Consider the following 19,065-nt stretch of genomic DNA (forward strand, 5'->3'; position numbering starts at 1 on the left):
AAGTTTTGAAGAGTGAGTAGATTCTCTGGAGAGAGGAGAAGCTAGTAGTCTGGTTGCATTTTTGAGACAGTTAGAGAAAATTAGGTAAAGAGATATATGATTGGAAGATAGAAAGGCTCTTTGATGTTCTTTCCCCCTTTATTTCAGTGTTTTTCTTTCTTCTGCCTCTCTCCCTTTCTTTTTCTTCTTTTTCCTATTAATTGGTTGTAAAATGGACTTGAAGTATTTATTTGCTGAATACATTGGATAATAATTTGTTTCTTTTTCTCAGCAGAGTCAGCATGTTGTAGTGAAAACTTGAAATTAGGAGCCAGAGAGACCTAGGTTCAAATACTGGTTTATCTGAGATTTGGCTTTAGGACCTTATTGGACAAGTTATGTAATAATCTTCTTAAGCTCCCATTTCCTTATCTTTAAAATAGGAATAATAATCCCTGTGGGACAGTTTCCTTAGGTTTAGAGATAATATCTATGAAGTGCTAATCATTGGCCTCACACATAGTTATGCTTAATCAATGATGTTGCCATTGCTATTTATAATTTTTAAAATAATAAATAATTAGTAGGTAAGTTGAACATTTTCTTTCCCCAAAACAAATTGGCCTTCATATTTTATGAGGTTCTTTATTCTTCTCTCCCCCTTCTGAGCACTTGGCTTTAAGAGTACCTCTACCTCCACGTAAGACATAGTGCTGTGCAAGAAGGTGTTCTGGTGTAATCACTGTGGCTTTTCTGTGTGTAGCTTTCTCATGTTCTTGTTGGAATTCCTCACAGCCTGGGACACAAGTTGGGAGGGACAGGAGGGTTTCCTGGGTCAGCTGACTCAGGCTGGAGTCAGGAAGAGAACTGGTTGACTCAGTGTCTCTGACCTCTTTCTGCAGAGGAGGAAGCTTGATGCTGTCTATTACTATATGCGCAGTTTAGCTGCCAGCAACCCTATTCTGACTGCCAAGGAGAGTCTCATGAGCTTGTTTGAAGAGACCAAACGGAAGGTGAGTGCGGGTGCAGGCAGAATCACTCTTTCCTAGGAAACTGTGTTTCTCTTAGTGTCTCTGTGTCCTGAAGAGAGTGACTAATAATGTCCTCAAGGGGTCCCATCGGGCTGTGCTGATGGGAGATGGTCAGCCCCTGAGCAGAACCAAACTCATCTTTAGGAGAGCTCTCCAGGGCCCTTGGGTGTACATGTTCCACAGCATCTGGTTTACAGAATTAATAACTTATGAGACAAAGCAGATGAGGCTCTGCTACTTGAGATCTATGGCAAAGTCTTTACTTTTTATGGTATTTGAGCAACAGAGTCAGGTGAAGTGAGCACTTGTCTTTATTGGCTGAATCCCAGGAAAGCCTGAACTTACATGTTTGTATGTTGTATAGGCAGAACAAATGGAAAAGAAGCAACATGAGGAATTGGAACTGAGCCCTGACCAATGGCGGAAGGGAAAGAAATCTACTTTCCGGCATGTTGGAGATGACACCACTCGCCTGGAGATCTGGATTCATCCATCCCATCCCCGGTCCTCCCAGGGCACTGAGTCTGGGAAGGATTCTGAGCAGGAGAATGGGCTGGGCAGCCTGAGCCCCAGTGATGTAAGTTCCTGAGGGTAATGTAATGAGCAAGACTAGCTGAGTAAGCATGAGTGCCTGGTACATGCAACCCTGAGGGACAGACACTTCCCGTTAATCTTGGGGAAGGCAAATCACTTCAGGTTCCCTGAAGTTCTGGTCCATCTCCTCCACTTAACACTTCCCTTATATTTCTTTTGAGCTTCCCTCTCTCACCACTGTGTGGCACTGTAGAACTTAGTAAAAGTAATTTTTAAAATGAAGATTAACTTAGTACAGGATAAGAAGTTTTTGCTGCTTGAGTTCGTAGTCACCAGTATGATGCTTCAGGATTCTGTGTGGGAGCTTTGAAGCTAAGGAGAGGGCACAGTAGTTGGAAAACTGCAAATTGTGGTTCATTGTGTCTTGAGAGTAAAATTTATAGAGGAGTGGTTTGGAGGGTGAGCTGGGACCGGGCTTTGAAGAGTCATGCAATAAGTAATTTGACCTTTATCCTGAGGGAGCAGGGAGCTACTGAATGCTTTAAATAGGGAAATGTCAGATGCGCCTTTTAGAAATATGACTCTGGCTGCTTTGTGGAAAGTTTGGAGTAGAGTAAGACTAGAAATGAATGAGAAGAGTAGGAGGGTGCTATAATAATCCAAGTGAGATGTGAAAAGGACCTGAACCAGGAAATGGCTTTGGAGTTGGGGAGAAGTGAACAGATATGAGATAACGTTGAGGTAGAATACAAAGGGCTTGATTGGACATGGGGAGCTGAGGGAGAAGAGGGAATCAAAAGTAACACTTAGGTTTCTGGCTTAGAAACTGGGTGAATGATGGTTCGTTCCCTGAGACAGGGAATATAGGGGGAGTTGGTTTTAGGAGAAAGGTGATGAGTTTAGTTTTGGCCATGTTGGAATTTCTATAGGACATTGATATGGAGATATTTAGAGGCTATCAGATGACTGAAGCAGAAGATAATAATCTTGGTCAGAGATGACGGCATCCTCTTATAGATGAGAGAGAGTTGATTCAGCTACTCAAGGAAAAAAAAAGCATAATGATAAATAGGTTGAAGATCTAAGAAAGGAGATGGATGGCAGGGAGAAGTCCTTGCAGAGGATGACAAAAGAATACAATCCAGAGCACAAGTGACGGGATTAGTCTGAAAGAGGATGAGCAATCCCTCTTTCTTGTGCTTGAGGGAAAGGAGGAATGGAAAACTAGGGATGCCTGTAAGTTTGTGGGTCTTGTAGGAGGAAGATAAGGGTGAGCCTTTTTGATGTTTTCTATTTTCTCTTTGAAGCTGGAGGCATGGTCGACTACCAAGAATGAGTCAAAGGTGGTGGGATAGGAGGACTTGTCCTTTGGAGTTTAATTTAAAGTTTCCATTTATCCTCCTGTATCATTAATGTTTAGCTGTTTTCTGGATAACTTTGAAAGCAGTCATCACTTATAAATGAAACTACCAACTTCATATGTGCCATGGTGTGCATAGGGCCCCAGTATATTAAGGTGCTTCAGAAGGGTTGCCTTTATGGTAGACTCCCTCACTATTGCCTCTTCTGGTTTGGACGATACCACCCCAGACTGGAAGTCTATTTGAATAAGAGATAAGTCGTTCTGTTGGATTAGCTCCATTGTCTATCTTTAAAATGAAAGCAACAGTGACAACTTGAGAAAGCATTTTATGGCTTTCTTTGGCCTTGTTCTCAAGCTTAGGGAATATCCCTCACAAAGTTATAATCTTTTATAGATCTCTGTCTTCCATTAGGTGTTTTACTTATTTTTTAAGTAACGTGTTTGTAAGTTTGTTTTTATTCTTATGTGCATCTCAGAGAAGGCATTTTCAGCATGTGAACTGTCATTGGATCCATTACATTTTATTAATTATTTTATTTTTAATTATAAAATAACATATGAATATATATTTTAGTAAAATTTTGAGTAATTACAGATGTGTACAGAGTGAAGTGTAATTTGTTTTCTGAACTGTTGGTGAAGCTGTTTGTATATTTTCAGCCTATACATCATCCTTGGGTAATTACTTCCCTTAATTTCTTTTAAATTTACATCTCTAAGTTTGGGCTTTTAGTTCTATGCAGCCAGCAGGAGGAAGCCTGCAGTTTCATAGCTCTGTTTATCCAGCCAGGAAACCACACTGCCTTTTTCACCTGTTTTCTCAGGCCCAAACCGTCTTTCCAGATCGTTTTCTTTCACGCAGCAGGCCCCAAGAACTCAGCTTGCTTTCTCTGTTCCTTGGAACAGGAACATACAGTTGATGAGAAGTGGGGATTTATTCACAAGCATTTAAGTAATTAGGCATTGGGGATACAGAGATTAAAACAACCCAAAATCATCTTTAACCTTAGGGAGCACTCAGTCATGTGGGGAAGACAGAAACATTATATATTATATATTATAATGCAGGTGTGCCAAGTGCTGTGATAAAGGCAAGTGTGAGGGGCAGTGGGAACATACAGTTAGAGCACCTAAAAGGCACGGTTAGGGAAGGCTAGAATGAGGAGGCATTTTGCAGCTGAAGGATGATGTAAGGGCATTTTCACTGAGAGACATGAAAGCTTGAAAGAGGTGTGAAGGCTTAGGGAACTGTGAGTGCTTCAGTATGGCTGGGGGCTAGGATGTGAGCAGTGTTCTTGCCAGAGATTAAACATAGTTTAAAAAAATTTTTTTGGGGGGGAAGGGGAAATAATTAGGTTTATTTATGTATTTAAAATTTTAAATTATTAGTTTTATTTTTGGGGAGGGAGGTAATTAGGTTTATATATTTATTTATTTTTAATGGACGTGCTGGGGATTGAACCCAGGACCTTGTGCATGCTAGGCATTCACTCCATCACTGAGCTATACCCACCCCCGACAAACATGATTTAAATTCACTATACTTTTATATATTTCTACTACTACCATCCTAGTCCAAGCTAGCACTATTTCAGTAATACACAGACTATGGAAAGAAAGTTCCTGATGGCCTCTCCACATTTATTCCTAGGTCTTTCTTTTTAAACAGTAACCCAAATGAGCTTCCAGATACACATTTCTAATCATGTTTCTTCCCTGTTTAAAAGTCGTCAGTGTTTTCTCTTCGCTCTTAGAATCAGGTCCATCCTTAACATAGTTTACTGGGCCCTACAAGATTTGGCCTTTGCTGCTTCTAACTTTAGAGCAGGTTTACTCTCTTCCCCTCTTTGTTGTTTTGTGGCCATACTGGCTTTCCTTAACGGGCCCAAGCTCCTTTCTGGCCCTTGGCTATTGCGTGTTCTCTTTGCCTGCAATGTTCTTTCCTTTTGTCAGTCTCAATACTCTTAAATACTCAGCCTAAATATCACTTCCCTTTTCCAGGGAAGCTTTTCCTGATCCCTGAGCCTGGCTGTTTCCCTTTGTAATACCACATTTCTAATTAAGAATTTTTAGGTCCAGCTTTGTTGTTGTTTGAAGTCTCTCCTCTGCTTAATTCAAGACTCTGTGAAAGTGGAGTCCGTATTTAGGTATTCACTGCTTTATCCTCATTTCTTTTTTTTTTAATAATTTTTTTTACAGTATTTTATTAAAAAACTTTTTTTGAGGGGGGAGGTAATTAGGTTTGTTTGTTTGTTTGTTTATCTTAATGGAGGTACTGGGGATTGAATCCAGAACCTTGTGCGTGCTAAACGTGCACTCTGCCGCTGAGTATACCCTCTCCCCTTTATCCCCAGTTCTTGTATACAGAAGATTCTAAATCTTAGTTTAGTATATAAAGGAGGGGATGGAAAGTGAGAGATGAGGCTGGAGAAAATAGGAGGGGCCAGATCCTTCATAAATACTAAGAAGTTTGGATATATATGTGTTTATATATATATGTATATATATATATAAATATTGAGGATTTTAAGCAGAGGATGACTTAATTAGGTTGTGTAATGATCATTCTTTTCAACACTTCTAGTATTGGAATAGATTTGTTTTTAAAGGGAACTTTTTAAATTGCAGAAGTAACACCCATTCATTGTATTTAAATCAAACAAAAATGTACTTATAGTTTAAAGTGAGAGTCACTTGTGTTCTTGCCTTCAAAGATACCGCTGTTAACTATTTTATGGAGGTTTTTCCTGACGTTTTTCTAAGCATTTTTAGGTGTTTTCGTATACTCACATACCTGCAGACACGAAATACATTTGACAAAAATGAGATTATACTATATATGCTAATATACAATTTGCTTTTTTGAATTATCAATTGGATATACCAGCAGTTCTGCTATAATGTTGTAATACATGCATTCCTAAAAATCGCTGTGCTATGCAAAATCACACAATAAAAACCACAGAGCTTGCAGGGAAAATGGGGTTAAGGGTACAACACTCAAAAACTTCCTCAGTGACATATTTTTTGAAAAATGTAATGAACCTAGTGAAACAGCTGTACAGTTTTATACATATTCATTGGTTAAGGAGTATGTAAATGCTGTCTTGAAAAGTTTGCTTGTAATCAAGTGGGCTTTGGAACTCACACTTGTGAGTTATTGTGAAGTGGTGAATGGAGGGTTATTTGAAATTGGACGGGCAGGTATAACACGAGATGGGAATAGGTGTGGCACATAAGTTCACATGGTAGTTGGTGGATGTTTGGGGTGTGTGCTGTTTGTTCCTGTGCAGCTTAGTTCAGCTGGGTGCAGTTTTCTGTGTTCACTGTTGTTTCTCCTGAACAAAATAAAAATTTGTGTTATGCTCAGATTGTTCCTTAATATGTTGATCATGATGGAACAGATCCACGTTTTCAGGACAAGCATTATAGATGAACTGACTATGTTTCCACTTGTCTAAGAATGTCTTTTCTTACTATGTTCTTAGTATGGCTGCATGATGTTTCATTATAAATATGTGTGCCATTTCTTTAGCTTATCTATATAATTTAAATATTTGTTGTGCTTTGCTTGCTTGTTCATTTTAGTTGTCCTTTTTGGGTGATCGCCTTAGTAGGAATTGCTCCTTTGACAACTCCCAGAGAGTTTCTAGCACATAACTGCAAAAATTCAGATCCATGGAATAAGAAACAGAAAATTTATAAACAAACAATCAAAAACAAAGTGTAAATACAGGACAGAAATAGACTCACAGACAGAGAGTATAGACTTGTGGTTACCAGGGGGGTGGAGAGTGGGAAAGGATAGACTGGGATTTCAAAATTGTAGAATAGATAAACAAGATTACACTGTATAGCACAGGGAAATATACACAAAATGTTATGATAACTCACAGAGAAAAAAATGTGACAATGAGTGTGTATATTTCCATGAATGACTGAAAAATTGTGCTGAACACTGGAATTTGACACAACATTGTAAAATGATTATAAATCAATAAAAAATGTTAAAAATAAGAAACAGAAAATTTGGTTTCAGGTGGTTGTTCATAATGATAGTAAAGTCCCAACTAGTTTGTTCTCTCTCTGCCAAGCATGGCCTTTGGCTTTCTCTCTCTGAGTGGCTGCAGGAGGTTTGCTTGTGGGTTGTTGGTTTTCAGCCTTGAGATGTGGTTTGGGTTCAACATGCAACCTGGGGAGGGATTGCCAATCTCAACTGTAAGTGGCATCCTCTGAAATTATTGAGCCTCATGTTTAAACTCTCTTCCTGGCAGCTAGGTCACTAGAATTCAGTGTCGCCAGGGTTCCAAGCATTCTTTATTTAGTGGATGTGCCTTCTACTATGCCTCAGCTCCCTTTGGAAATCAGAAAAGGATACTGCTTAGCAAATGAGTTGTTGCTGTTAGTGAGTTAATGTAAGGGTATGAAATTATAGTATTAGAAATAATGTTGACATTGAAGGTGAGGGTCTCTGATGGAACTGCTGAGGATTTTCTCAGACCTGATTGCTCTGTTTTCAACACCTTGAGTGCAGGGTGTAGCGTGTGTCTGCTAGGGAAGAATGAGCAAATGATAATGGGAGCTGCTGACAGATGTTTGTCTCTCAACCTTTAGTGAATTCTGTTCTGGCGTGATTTTGTTTACTATTCCCAGCAGTTTCCTCAACCTGCGATTGTGATAGGTATAACATGCTAGGTGCTGTGTGTAGAAAATACGTCTTTAGGCATGTGAAATGTCATTGTATATTTGGCGAAGCTCTTGCCAACCTTCCTTCTCTTTGGCCTCCCTGAATGTGTTTTGGGGTTCAGACTAGATTGGACCTCAGTAGCTGCTAATACCTATTATTGGGCCTTTCCTTATTTGAATGTGTCATACCTTATTTCACCCACCAAATGATATTGTTTGCTTTGGTCTTTTTCCTTTTGCTCCTCTTCCTTCTGTCACATTGCATTATTTATTTAATTTCTTTGCATAGTATCTTTTTTCAGGACTTGTTTAGGTCTGGAATGTAGCACTGTTACTGCTGAGTTTTTAGAGCAGAAGGCTGTGTTCTGGGTCCATTGCTTAGCCAATTTGGTTTGCCTGTCCTGTTGTGCTAGCTTTGTGCTAAGATTGTAGAGATGAATATGACATTGTTATTTCCTCAAAAAGCTTGGAGTCTAGTGCATGGATAGCAAACTTTTTCTGTAGAAAGCCAGATAGTAAATATTTTAGCTTTGTGGGCCCATATAATCTCTGTTACCACTGCTCAGCTTTGCTGTTGTAGTACTAAAGTAGCCATAGATAAAATGTAAATAAATGAGCTTGGCTGTATTCCAGTAAAACTTTATTTAGGAAGACAGGTGGCAGGCTAGCTTGGGCCTGTGGGCCTACTTTGCCAACCTCTGGCCTAGTGGCAGGAATGGCTCCATAAACAAAATGTTTCAGTTGATTATTGCCGTGTGCAGTCATTCTGTTTTCTAAAGTCACCACAGACACTGAATGAGTGCATACTGAACCATTGTTCCTAAGAGAAATGCGGGGTTAGTTTCCTGTGAGCCCTAGTTTAAAGATTTTCATCAGTTGATCAGTATGTAATCTTGTTTTATGTATGTTTCTACACCTTACTTAATATATTGTTGGTTCAGTAACACTAAACTCCTGGCCAACAGCACTATAACTCACCTAACACCCTATCTAACATGCGTATTTTCCGCTTAAGGCATGTCACAGCTTCCTTGTGTTTAGGAATACTAGATGTCCAAAAATAGAAAAAAAGGAATACTAGATGTCATTTCAGCACTGCATTTGGTGACTATTTTCATCAGCACACAAAAATGTGGAAAATGTGGCACTAAATAGGCCACAGAAAGGACACTTGTTTAACATTTGAGAGCTTGAACCAAAAATGCAGAGAAGCCACCTTGTTCTGTATCAGCTGGGAATGTGTATGTCGGGCAACTCAGATTTTTTGCCACTCTATACGTGTTCACACATGAGTGAAAGCATCAGTAGTATTGACTTTTGGGTTCCTAATATATTTTAGTGAGTAGGTGAATTCACAAATAATGGGGACCGACTGTATCATGGTAAATGTTGTGAGGGAGGTATGTGTTGGGTGCCATGAAAGCACAGAGAAGGGCACTTGGTCCAGTCCTGGCAGAGGCACAGGTTGTGGTGGAGAAAGGGAGAGCGAATTTAGAAGGCTTCCTGAAAAAGTTAACGAGGGAGAATGAGAAGAGAGTGTTCCAGGTAGATGGAACAGCACGAGCAAAGGCAGAGAAAGCGTGACACAGCATGGGATTTGCAAGGTGTCTGAATCTTGGAGGATAATGTGAGCGAGCTGGAGTGATAGAGAGACCAAGCTTTCCCCAGGAACCACTTTCTTGTTCGGTACTGTGGTATACGTGGGTGTGGTGGTCAGTAAGCTGGTCCTGTATAATGTACTTCTGGATTCTGGAAGTAACAGTTTGTTTCTGGAATTTCTCATTGTTTACTTGTCACATCTGCATTGTTAATTCAACAAAAGCAGGACTGTTTCATTCATTAAATTTGGTAGGGTGAAAGTTGACTGAATTTTTTGCCCCACAGTTTGCTGATTAAAATTTGAGGACTACTGTCTTAGTGCTTTAGGCATTCTGAACTTGAACATGCAGAAGATACCAGTGTTTTCTTTGTGTCTCGGTGGTTGGAGAAAATTGCCAATGGCTTCGATTAAGTAAGGCAAAGCTTTTTGTTTTTCATTTTGATGTATTTATTGCTTTAAAAAATTTACAAAGTGAATACTTGCATATTGTAAAAAGTTTGAAAATGCAGGTCAACAATATGTTTTTATCACCTAGAGATAAACACTTTTAACATCTTAGGGTGTGCACTTCCTGCATATTTATAGGGCACAGCGTTTAGCTAGCACCCATTATCCTGGGAAATCAGAAGAGAAAAATCCATGCCTAATTTTTAACCCAGAATCTGGTTTGAGAAGTGGTATTCTAATTTCTTAGGTCAACACAGTTATCTATATCTTGCTCTTTATCAAAGTAGCACAGTTAGAGTGACACCATAATGTCCTTTCTCTCGTGCGTAAAGAGAAGTTTCTCAAGCCACATGAATAAGGAAGAGTGAGTTCAAGAAAGGTTAGACATCTAATAGAGCTGATTATTGTTTTTGAAAGATTGAGTCTGAAAGGATCTATTTCATGAGAAGGCATCTTGAGCTAGTGATAAATTGGGGCATGAGGGATTAATTTGAGGCCCCCTAGGCATAGAACATTTGTGACCTTGTTTGAAAAGCTGGATTCTTGTTGGAGAAGTTTCTATGCAGTAATGTTGGGGTTGGTTTCTAGGTGGGTGGGAATAGAGATGAAAGATCTAGTAGAGGAGTGATTGTCTTTTAAAATATTTTAATTAAGTATTTTTGAATAGGGTAATATGTGTGTTTATATATAATATAAATTGTGTGTATAATATGTATATATATGGTTGTCTACATTATTAATGGCATATTATACACACTGTTATTCACTTTTAGTTTAGTTTTTTTTTTTTCATATTACCATTGGACTTGGTTGTTGGGAGATCCTTCCATGAGTGATTGTGTCTCTCTAGAAGTTGACAGCTTGATAACTTTTATTAATTTTGTCCAACATCCTATATGTCAGAGGCAGGATAGTGCAGGTGTTAACAGCTTGGGCTTTGGGAAGTCCTGAGTTCAAGTCCTAGTTTTTTGTTTTTTTCTTTTTTTAATTAAAAAAACTTTTTTTTTTCTTTTGAGGGGAAGGTAATTAGGTTTATTTATTTATTTATTTTAATGGAGGTACTGGGGATTGAACCCTGGACCTCGTGCATGCCAGGCACGCACTCCACCACTGAGCTATACCCTCCCCGCAAAGTCCTAGTTTTACCAGAGACTTTGTGCATGTTCCTTAATTCGCCTGAGCTTCAGTTCCCTCATTTGTAAGGCAATGATAACAATAGACAGAATAAGATAATGCTTAAAAAGAACGATGAGTGGTGTTTAGTAACTTCTCACACAGTGGTGCTGGTAGTTGCTGACATACTTCTGTTTTTGTTATAATGATCCTTTAATCTATTAGGTTGAGTTTGGCATTTTTCACTTTCTAAGTGAAGTGTGCAGTGAGACTTGGTAATTCACAGACTGCCAGCCCACTGTCTAAATGCAGACCTTTCATTAGATCTGAAGAGTTTCATTTAATTATGAAAAATTTCAAATGCACATAAGAGAAAATAACATAATAAACCACTCCATTACCTGTCACCCATATTTTCCACATATGTTTCAGCTTCTCTTTCCCCCTACCCTCTGCTGAAGTATTTTAAAGCAAATCCTAGATATCACATCACTGCATCTCCCTATATATTTCACTTCCATACATGCCTTTTAAAAAATTATGGACATTTTCTTACATACTACAGTGCCACCTTGCCATGCCTGTTTTTGATGTCATTTAGTATCTGATCTATAACTTCATTTTCAGGATTATCTAACAAATGTCTTATAGTTGGTTTGTTCAAATCAAGATGTACATGTTATTTATGTTTGTCTCCTAAGTCTCTTTTAATTAAGTCCGATCTTGCTTTCTCTTTTAAAAATTTTCTTCATGTCACTAGCTTGTTAAAGAAGCAGGTGATTGTCCTATGGAATTCCCACATTCTGGATTTGTCTCTTTGTTTCCTTGTGGTGTCATTTAACCTGTCCCTCTGTCCCCTGCATAACTATAAATGAGAGTTAACTCACAAATGTGGTTAGATTCAGGGTCAGCTTTTTTGGCAAGAGTACTTCATAGGTGGTGCTCTGTGCTTCATTATACACTGCATCTGATTATCTCATTAACCAGATGGTCCAGGTGGTACAAATAGTGAATTTTGTTTGTTTTGTTTTAAAATTACAGTCAGTTGCCAACTAATTCTCAAAACATCAAGATCTGGTGACAACTTGTCAGAGCTGAGTAGTGGCTACCCCCTTTTAGTTTGCCACTAGCCCCTGTACTGTTATCACCTACATTGTCTATGTAGGCATTTGATTTTGTGTTCCATACTTTAAAAGTGTCTCCAAAGCAAGTTACTGCAATCCAGGTTTTTAAGAAGTATTTAAGTTTCTCAGAGATTCAGTTTAAGGTTGGCAAGTTCACCCAAACAGCCTGACTTTGGGTACAGGAAGTGTCTTAATCTTTGGGCCATGGGTGTTTTGCTGGGATTTGTGTGACATTGTCATTGGTGTTGATCCAGAAACCAGTTAGCAGTGTGTTCTGATACTTGGCTGGCTCACTGTCTGCTGCTCAGTAGTGAGCCTAAGGAATCAGATGTGATACCTAATGAAATTGGTACCTCTGGGAATTGAGGCCCCCTACAGAGCTCTGGGACACTGTCTTTCCTCAGCATCCTGTTGCAGCCAGGTTTGGTGAGAAGTGAGAAGTTACACTGCCTGAGTGTGTGAACTGAAAAGCTTCAGGCTGTGTTTTAGTAAAGTCTGAATGCCATTCACCAAACCAGTTGGTTAGAGTAAGTTTTTCTGGTCTCATGGAGTTTTGCCTGTCCCCAGGCCTTTTAGTAGTTATCTGAAATCTCTGGCAGCATGAGAACCTTGTTTGCAGAGGTTTGGGAATCCAGCTACTTGGAGTTTTGCATGCTGCTTCTGCCTGAATCCCTTATGTCCGTGTTTCTATGGTGTTTTTTTTTTTTATTCAAGGCTTTATTATAAGTCGAGGATGATGATTTTCTTTCTGACTCTGAATACATGGTTTTACAAGGCTGGATAATGTATGAGCGTGTTTTTTCCTTGCCTTTAATCCAGAGTCCAGCAAAGTAAAAATTGGCCAACAAAGGAGCACAGCTTCACTGTGGGAAACCCAGGTCAGGTGGCCTGTAGCACAGAGCTTTCACATGCTCGACTTGTTATATTTGCTTGAAGGCTTTCTTTTTTTAAGCGTGGTGTGCAGGTGGCATTTTCTTCAGACCTATCCTTTGTCTTGCTTTTCGGTGCCCCTTACATAGTTTGTGCACCTGAGTGCTGGTGCTGCCGCCGCCACCACCACCTTGCTGAAGAGCGCTGCAATGTGTGGGTGGTCCACATGTAATGCCTCCACCTTCCCCTCGGTCCCTCCGCCCCCACCCATGAACACAAGTGTAGATCAGAGCATGGTTTTAGAAGCCTGCCTCCTTGGGCACGATGACTTGTCTTGTATTGGAGTGGGTTCCAATTCCTAGAGCTGGATCGCTATCCTTCAGGCTGGCAGTTCCAGAGCTAGTGCCACTACAAGGCTCAAAATAGCTTTCAGCCTGATTTCCTCTGGGTAGTATGAGCATTGATTTAATTTACAGTGATAGAGAAGTGAGTTTCTATGCTAGTAGGTAAATATTTTGTTCGTGGTAACTCAGTTATTTCATTGCCCCATAAGTATATCATCATAGCTGAGCTGAGAAAGTTAGCTTAATTTTTTGGCCTTATGAATACGAAGATTTCATATCTGTAAGGTGGGTATCATGCAGTTTTTCTGGGTTGCTGTGGGCATTATATTAACTTCTTGTCACTGGTATAGGCGTTTCCTCTTGTAAAATAGGTTGTGGAGTGTACCTCATGTCATACACTTCCACCCTGGCTGCTGTTTGAAAGTAATCTTCTCTGAACTGAGATTTCACACTGTTTGATGACAGGAGTTCATACAAGCCTTTTTCTGTAGGAAGAGGCTGCAGATTGGCTCTCTCTTCCCGTAAGAAACAGCGTGGTCAGGCCCAGGACTGGAGTTTGCAGATACTGATTCTGTGAGTTTGCTATGAGAAGCAGCCCTTAATAGGCAAGGACTGGGGCCGCCTGCCTGGATCACTGCTGGACTCTCGGGCTGATGTCTGCCTTTGTCTCTTTGTGGTTGGCAGTGAGTGGAAGTTTCTCAAAGTACATTGGCCCTACCTACAAACCCTTAACGCCCCATATGACCTCGGTCACCAAACCACTTCAGGGCTTTATTTTTATCCTAGCCGTTTCGTTTCAAGATGTGAGGTTGGTTTCTTTCCTCTAGCAGAGCAAAGTTCTCTGGGGGGGAAGAAACAGTGCCAGGGTGCAGTTGAGCCTGGTTAGACACCAAAACCACACTCTTCGTCTTTCTGGGCTTGAGACGTGACATAAGCCATGCTGCAAACACCAGCTTCCACACGGTGAAGAAACCTTGTCAGATACTCACTTTATTTATTTTTTGTGTGTGTTTATGTTTTTTGACAAGTAAAATGTAGAAGAAGGAAAGGGGTACCTGCTTATTCTGCCTCAGCTAGAAATCTAATTCTAAGAATGAACACTTTCTTAAAATCCAATATTTCCCAGCTTAAGGTTTTTCATCTTCCCCAAGGGTGTTGATGAGAACTCTCACAACTCACCAGGTCTCAGGAAACCGGATTACCAACATATCCTGTTCGCGTGCGTGTGTGTATTCTGTGTTACCCACAGGCCACTTTCCACCCCACGTGACCTTTAGTTACCATCCGGAAAGTCAGGACCCAGATACCAGTCAGATTTTCCAGACTTTGGTTTGGTTTAGACATTTCAGAAAATGTTAACAGTAGTAATTTTAAAGAGACTTGTTGAGTGGCACACATGGTGAATAGGAAGTTATATATCCTGAAGGGAGGGGGAAAGTGCCTGTGCTCTTTTCAGTAACACGTTTGAAAAAGAAAACTTGCTGCTGAAATGCACAGGGTAGGAGAGGAGAGAACTATTTAACTGATTAGAAGTCAAATACATGCTTCAGTTCTTAGGTTTCAAGACTAAATACTGAAGTTCATGTTGCATTCTTCAAAATTGTAATGTTCATTATTGGAGTTGTTTATAACACATTGCATGGCATTTTATTTTAATCAGCATCTGTCAATATAGATGGACTGTTATGAGTCAGGTAATGCTGTGAAATGGGTAGGTACAAGACTGCCGATGGCCTGCAAGCTAAGCACGGTTTATTACATTCTTACATAGGGAGTTGTTTAAAAAGAAGCAGCAGCACATTTGATGGAGAAATGTATGTGGCCCCCAAGGCCTAACCTATTTACTGCTTGACCCTTTGTAGAAGAAATTTGGCCCACTACTGCTCTTGAAGCTGGGAGGGTGAAGGCAGTTAGCCCTGAGGTCCTTCATTTAGGACACTGATTGTTAGCAAGGGTGTTACTGCCCTTGATGGGACAGTTCATTTTTCGAGCGTTACCACTGCAAGATATTTAGCGTTCCTGGCCCTGTCCACTAGATGCCAGTAGTTGGCCCCTACACATTTCCCAGTACTCCCTGGGAGGAGTGGCATTATTTGGGTTGAGAACCACTGACTTAGAGCCTGCTGAGATAAAAAAAACACCTTGTTAAAATTTCTTCCTTCATTTCCTCTCAGTCAGAGAAACGGACTTGGGATTTGGCCCTTCGTGGTGTAGGGATCAGCCACAGTGAGAGAGAATTCAGGCACTGGTGGAAGAGGCAGGATTTTCAGCGTAGAATAAAGGGGTTATAGGCAGGCCATTTAATGAGTGTGTCTGTTGCTTGTTCACCCTTCAAGAATTGTTGAGATTGATGTGTGATTTATGAATGGTTTGTTTTGATGTTGGCCATGCTTTGAAAAGCATGTTCCTCTGTGTGTGAGAGGAAGAGTGGCCATCTTTGGCCTTAATGTCCAGATGATTCTGAGATCTGTGGGAATCCGTATGGTGTACTTGAGAGACTTGTTCAAAGCCAATGTAAAGACGTAGTTTTGGCATCTCCTGAATAACCTGATATCCAGACTTAAGCCAGAACTCTGGGGTTAGAGAATTTTCCAGCCTGGGAGAGTTGACTGAGAAAAGTCCTCCTTTGGCTCCTTACCAAGTTAGACAAGGGAGCAATCAGCTGCTGAGCTCCAGCCAACTGGAATGTATGTACGGGTGTACTGTAAATCGTCCCTTAGGATCCAGCTCCTACTCTGTGAAGCGCCTTCCAAGTAAGAATGAGACCTTACACTGGATCCATGTTCAATCCGCAGCTGCTGTAGGAAGGAACAGAGTGCTGAGGTGATGCTGCGGTGGGAGCACCTTGCGCTGTATAGTAATGCACTGCCTGTTGTGTGGGTAAGGGAAGGCACCCACCTCGCTGTTTTCCCCATGTTGCCTTTCTCACTAGTTTCCCATGTTTTCTTAAATTTCTGACCGTACTCACGGGGAGCTGTATCTGTAGTTTTGTAATCCCTCTCTACTCCTAAAGGCCCTAGGATTTCATCCATCTACTCTGTTTTCACTGTCTTGGGTGTGATGTTTGGGCTGAGATAGAGAATATGAAATAGTTGTCTTCTTGGCTTGTGATCTTACTCTAGTCGGCAAACTCTTTGTCTGGCTCTAGGGGGAAACTCGGGTTTTTTCTCCTCTTGGAAGCCTTTCACTTTACTCATAAATATTTAATATTGAAGTTACTGCTCAGTTTTATTTTCCCCAGTATTAGTATATAGACTCCCTAGACCAGAAGGAACTTAAAATACTGTTAAGATGCTTTCTGATGCTGGAGTCCCTGTAAAATATATATACCACACATTTTTATTATTAAGAATTTCAGTGATTTTTCCAGTTGTTTGTCTTCTGTCTATTCACTGATTCAAAATTTATTGAATATTTGCTCTGAGAATCACTAGGCATCTCTCCTCCTATTGTTCTTTCCATGTCATTCATGCCTAAAACCTGTACCCAGGTGACATTTTGGTCCCTGGTTGTATTGCTTTGAATGAATTGTACTTTGGTGTAAAGTCATTAGCCTGTATTAAGACAAATAATAAAGAGGCCTAGGGAATCATTGCTGTTTGCATTACATGGTGTCTTCTTTGTGGAAATCCATGGGAGAAATTTCTGATTTTAGTATGGGAGATAGTCATGATGTGTGGGTGTTTTTTTTTTTAACCTCATGTACATTTATGAATTTGTTATTCAGAATAATTCTCCATTTTAATTGTTCCAGAGATTAGAGCTGAACTTGTAACTGGTTTAAACAAATGTGAAGGATTTCCTGGCATGCATGTGTGTCATGTTTTTACTACTGCTGACCTCTAATCTTTTTCCCTTTGGCTCTTTCTTATTTTTATTTTCTCTCTCAGTACAGAATATACCTTTATACATTGCCTTAAATAACAGGCTTCACAGTTTTAGGTGAACATTTTTCTATTTTCTTTTGCTCATTCAGTTGTGAAACCTCTTTCTCAGGTCAGCTAGTCATCTCTTAGGGGATCAGGATTTTTTCTGTCCCCATTCACGTCGTTTCCATAAACATTTAGTGAGTACCTTTATATGTTAATCATTATTCTAGGTGCACTGCACCTAGAAAGGTAAATATGATACTGGTCCTTCCTTCAAAGATATAGTTTAGTAAGAAAAATGGATATGTAAATAAATGCTGTAATGAAATATTACAAATGTAATAATAGAAATATGTACACTGTATAGAAGTAATACAGAGGAGAGAGATTTACTCATGATGAACAGGGAAAGCTACCTATAAAGGTTATCTGTTGTTAATTTTAAAGGATGAAGGAAGTTCTTGAGGGAGATGTGGGTAGCAGACTTTTCTGGCAGAAGGAACAACACGGATAAAAGCATGGTGTGGTTAGAAACAGCGAGTGGTTGCTTCTGAGATTCCTAGCCAAGAGTCTGTCGTTAGAACATCTTAGGCCATGGTACAGACATCCACACTGAGGCTGTCTAATCAGTCAGCTGGAACTGAAGATTCATAACAAAGTGGATACTTCTGGGCTTTTGATTTGGCCCAAGCTTAGAAGTGGATCCTTCAAATAGTTCTTCTCTGCTTTATTTTATGCATTAGCAAAGGTTGAGTCATCCTACAGTCATGCCTTCCATCATTCTGGGAAGCTTTCTGAGCCAAGCCAGCTTGGCTTGGGATTAAGTTATGCTTTGTGTTGTAACCATTGGCAATAAGTCCTATTCTTGCTCTTCACACGCACAGTAGGACTGCAACGACTGAAGCAAATGGGAAAGAGGAGTTGGAAAAATACCTTTGTGGATTTGCATTTTTCTAGAGTGTTTCTTTCTTGGTAAAGATACTAAAATCTTATTCTGTCTAATGAGATTTTGAGCTGACTTGTGACACAAATCTCCGAGATGCTAGGCCCTAATTTGTAAAAGCAAACTATGTGTAAATCAGTTGACATTCTCTTTAAGGAATTTCTTTGGCATATTTTCTTCTAGACTTCTGGACAGATCTGTAAAACAGTATGGCTTTTAAAATACTTTGAAGTGACATGTATCCAGAGGTTGAATAAGGCACTGGTAGTTGCCCTCAGTGCTCTCTGAGAAGCTGTCCCTTGTGACTCATACAGACTAGGAATCAGATCTTGGTCATATTCCTAAATTTCATTGTATTTCTGTGAACACATTTCTCACTCTCTTTCCTTGTTTCTACATCTGTAAAATAGGATCTAGTTTATGCCATCAACAGACCTGGCATTTAACCCCAGTGTAGCTTTCTGCACCTAGATGGAGCCCCAGACTTTTAGCTCAGTCACCTTCATTTCTTCCACCTCAGAGCTAAAATCTCGATGCGGATTAGGACATATGGGGCAAAGGGAATTGGCTATGAAATAAAGGCTTTTGTGGAACAGAATGAAAAGTTGTAATTTAAAAGAAAACTATTATAGCATTACACACACACACACACACACACACACACACACACACACACACACACACACACACACACACACACACAGAAAAGCACATATATCAGAGCCATGCAGGTTGATAAGTTGTCACAAACTCAGCAAACTGTGTAACCCAGAGTAATTGGTTTTTGGCTTGTCATTTTCATTCTTTTCCCTTTGTAACTCTAAGCTCACATTTTCCCTATGCATTTAATAGTAACAGTGACAGGGATAAAACACTGTAAATAAGGTAGGAAGAAGTTAATACTCATGATTTGCCTACCTTCTTGTGAGCCTCAGATTGATTTTCATTGTTGAGAGAGGCTAAGGAGAATGAAGAGGAGAATTGGATCAAAGATAAAGAACTTGAAACATCTTTTGAACTAGGTATTTTGGATCTGGGAACCAGCACAAAAAGGATATGACTGACAAAAAACTAGATGGAAGCAGGCAAGTGAAACTGAGTCTCTCACTAAAAGTGCTGTGGTTTTCGGCCTTAACGTTGAACTGTCTGGCTATTGGGGGAA

General features: G+C 39.9%; 1 protein-coding gene across 4 annotated transcripts in view; it reads left to right on the top strand.

Annotated features, from left to right (window-relative positions):
- The window catches only part of SMG6 (SMG6 nonsense mediated mRNA decay factor), a 190,987-nt gene that overhangs the window by 12,425 nt on the left and 159,497 nt on the right, over window positions 1-19,065 (top strand). For all 4 annotated transcript variants that reach the window (XM_006214454.4, XM_015248021.3, XM_072939028.1 and 1 more), the window contains exons 7-8: window positions 882-992; window positions 1,375-1,587. In XM_006214454.4, the coding sequence (XP_006214516.1) occupies window positions 882-992; window positions 1,375-1,587 (324 nt within the window). The remainder of the gene's footprint in view (window positions 1-881; window positions 993-1,374; window positions 1,588-19,065) is intronic.

This window comes from Vicugna pacos, chromosome 16 (assembly GCF_048564905.1).
Source record: "Vicugna pacos chromosome 16, VicPac4, whole genome shotgun sequence".
Lineage (NCBI taxonomy): Eukaryota > Metazoa > Chordata > Mammalia > Artiodactyla > Camelidae > Vicugna > Vicugna pacos.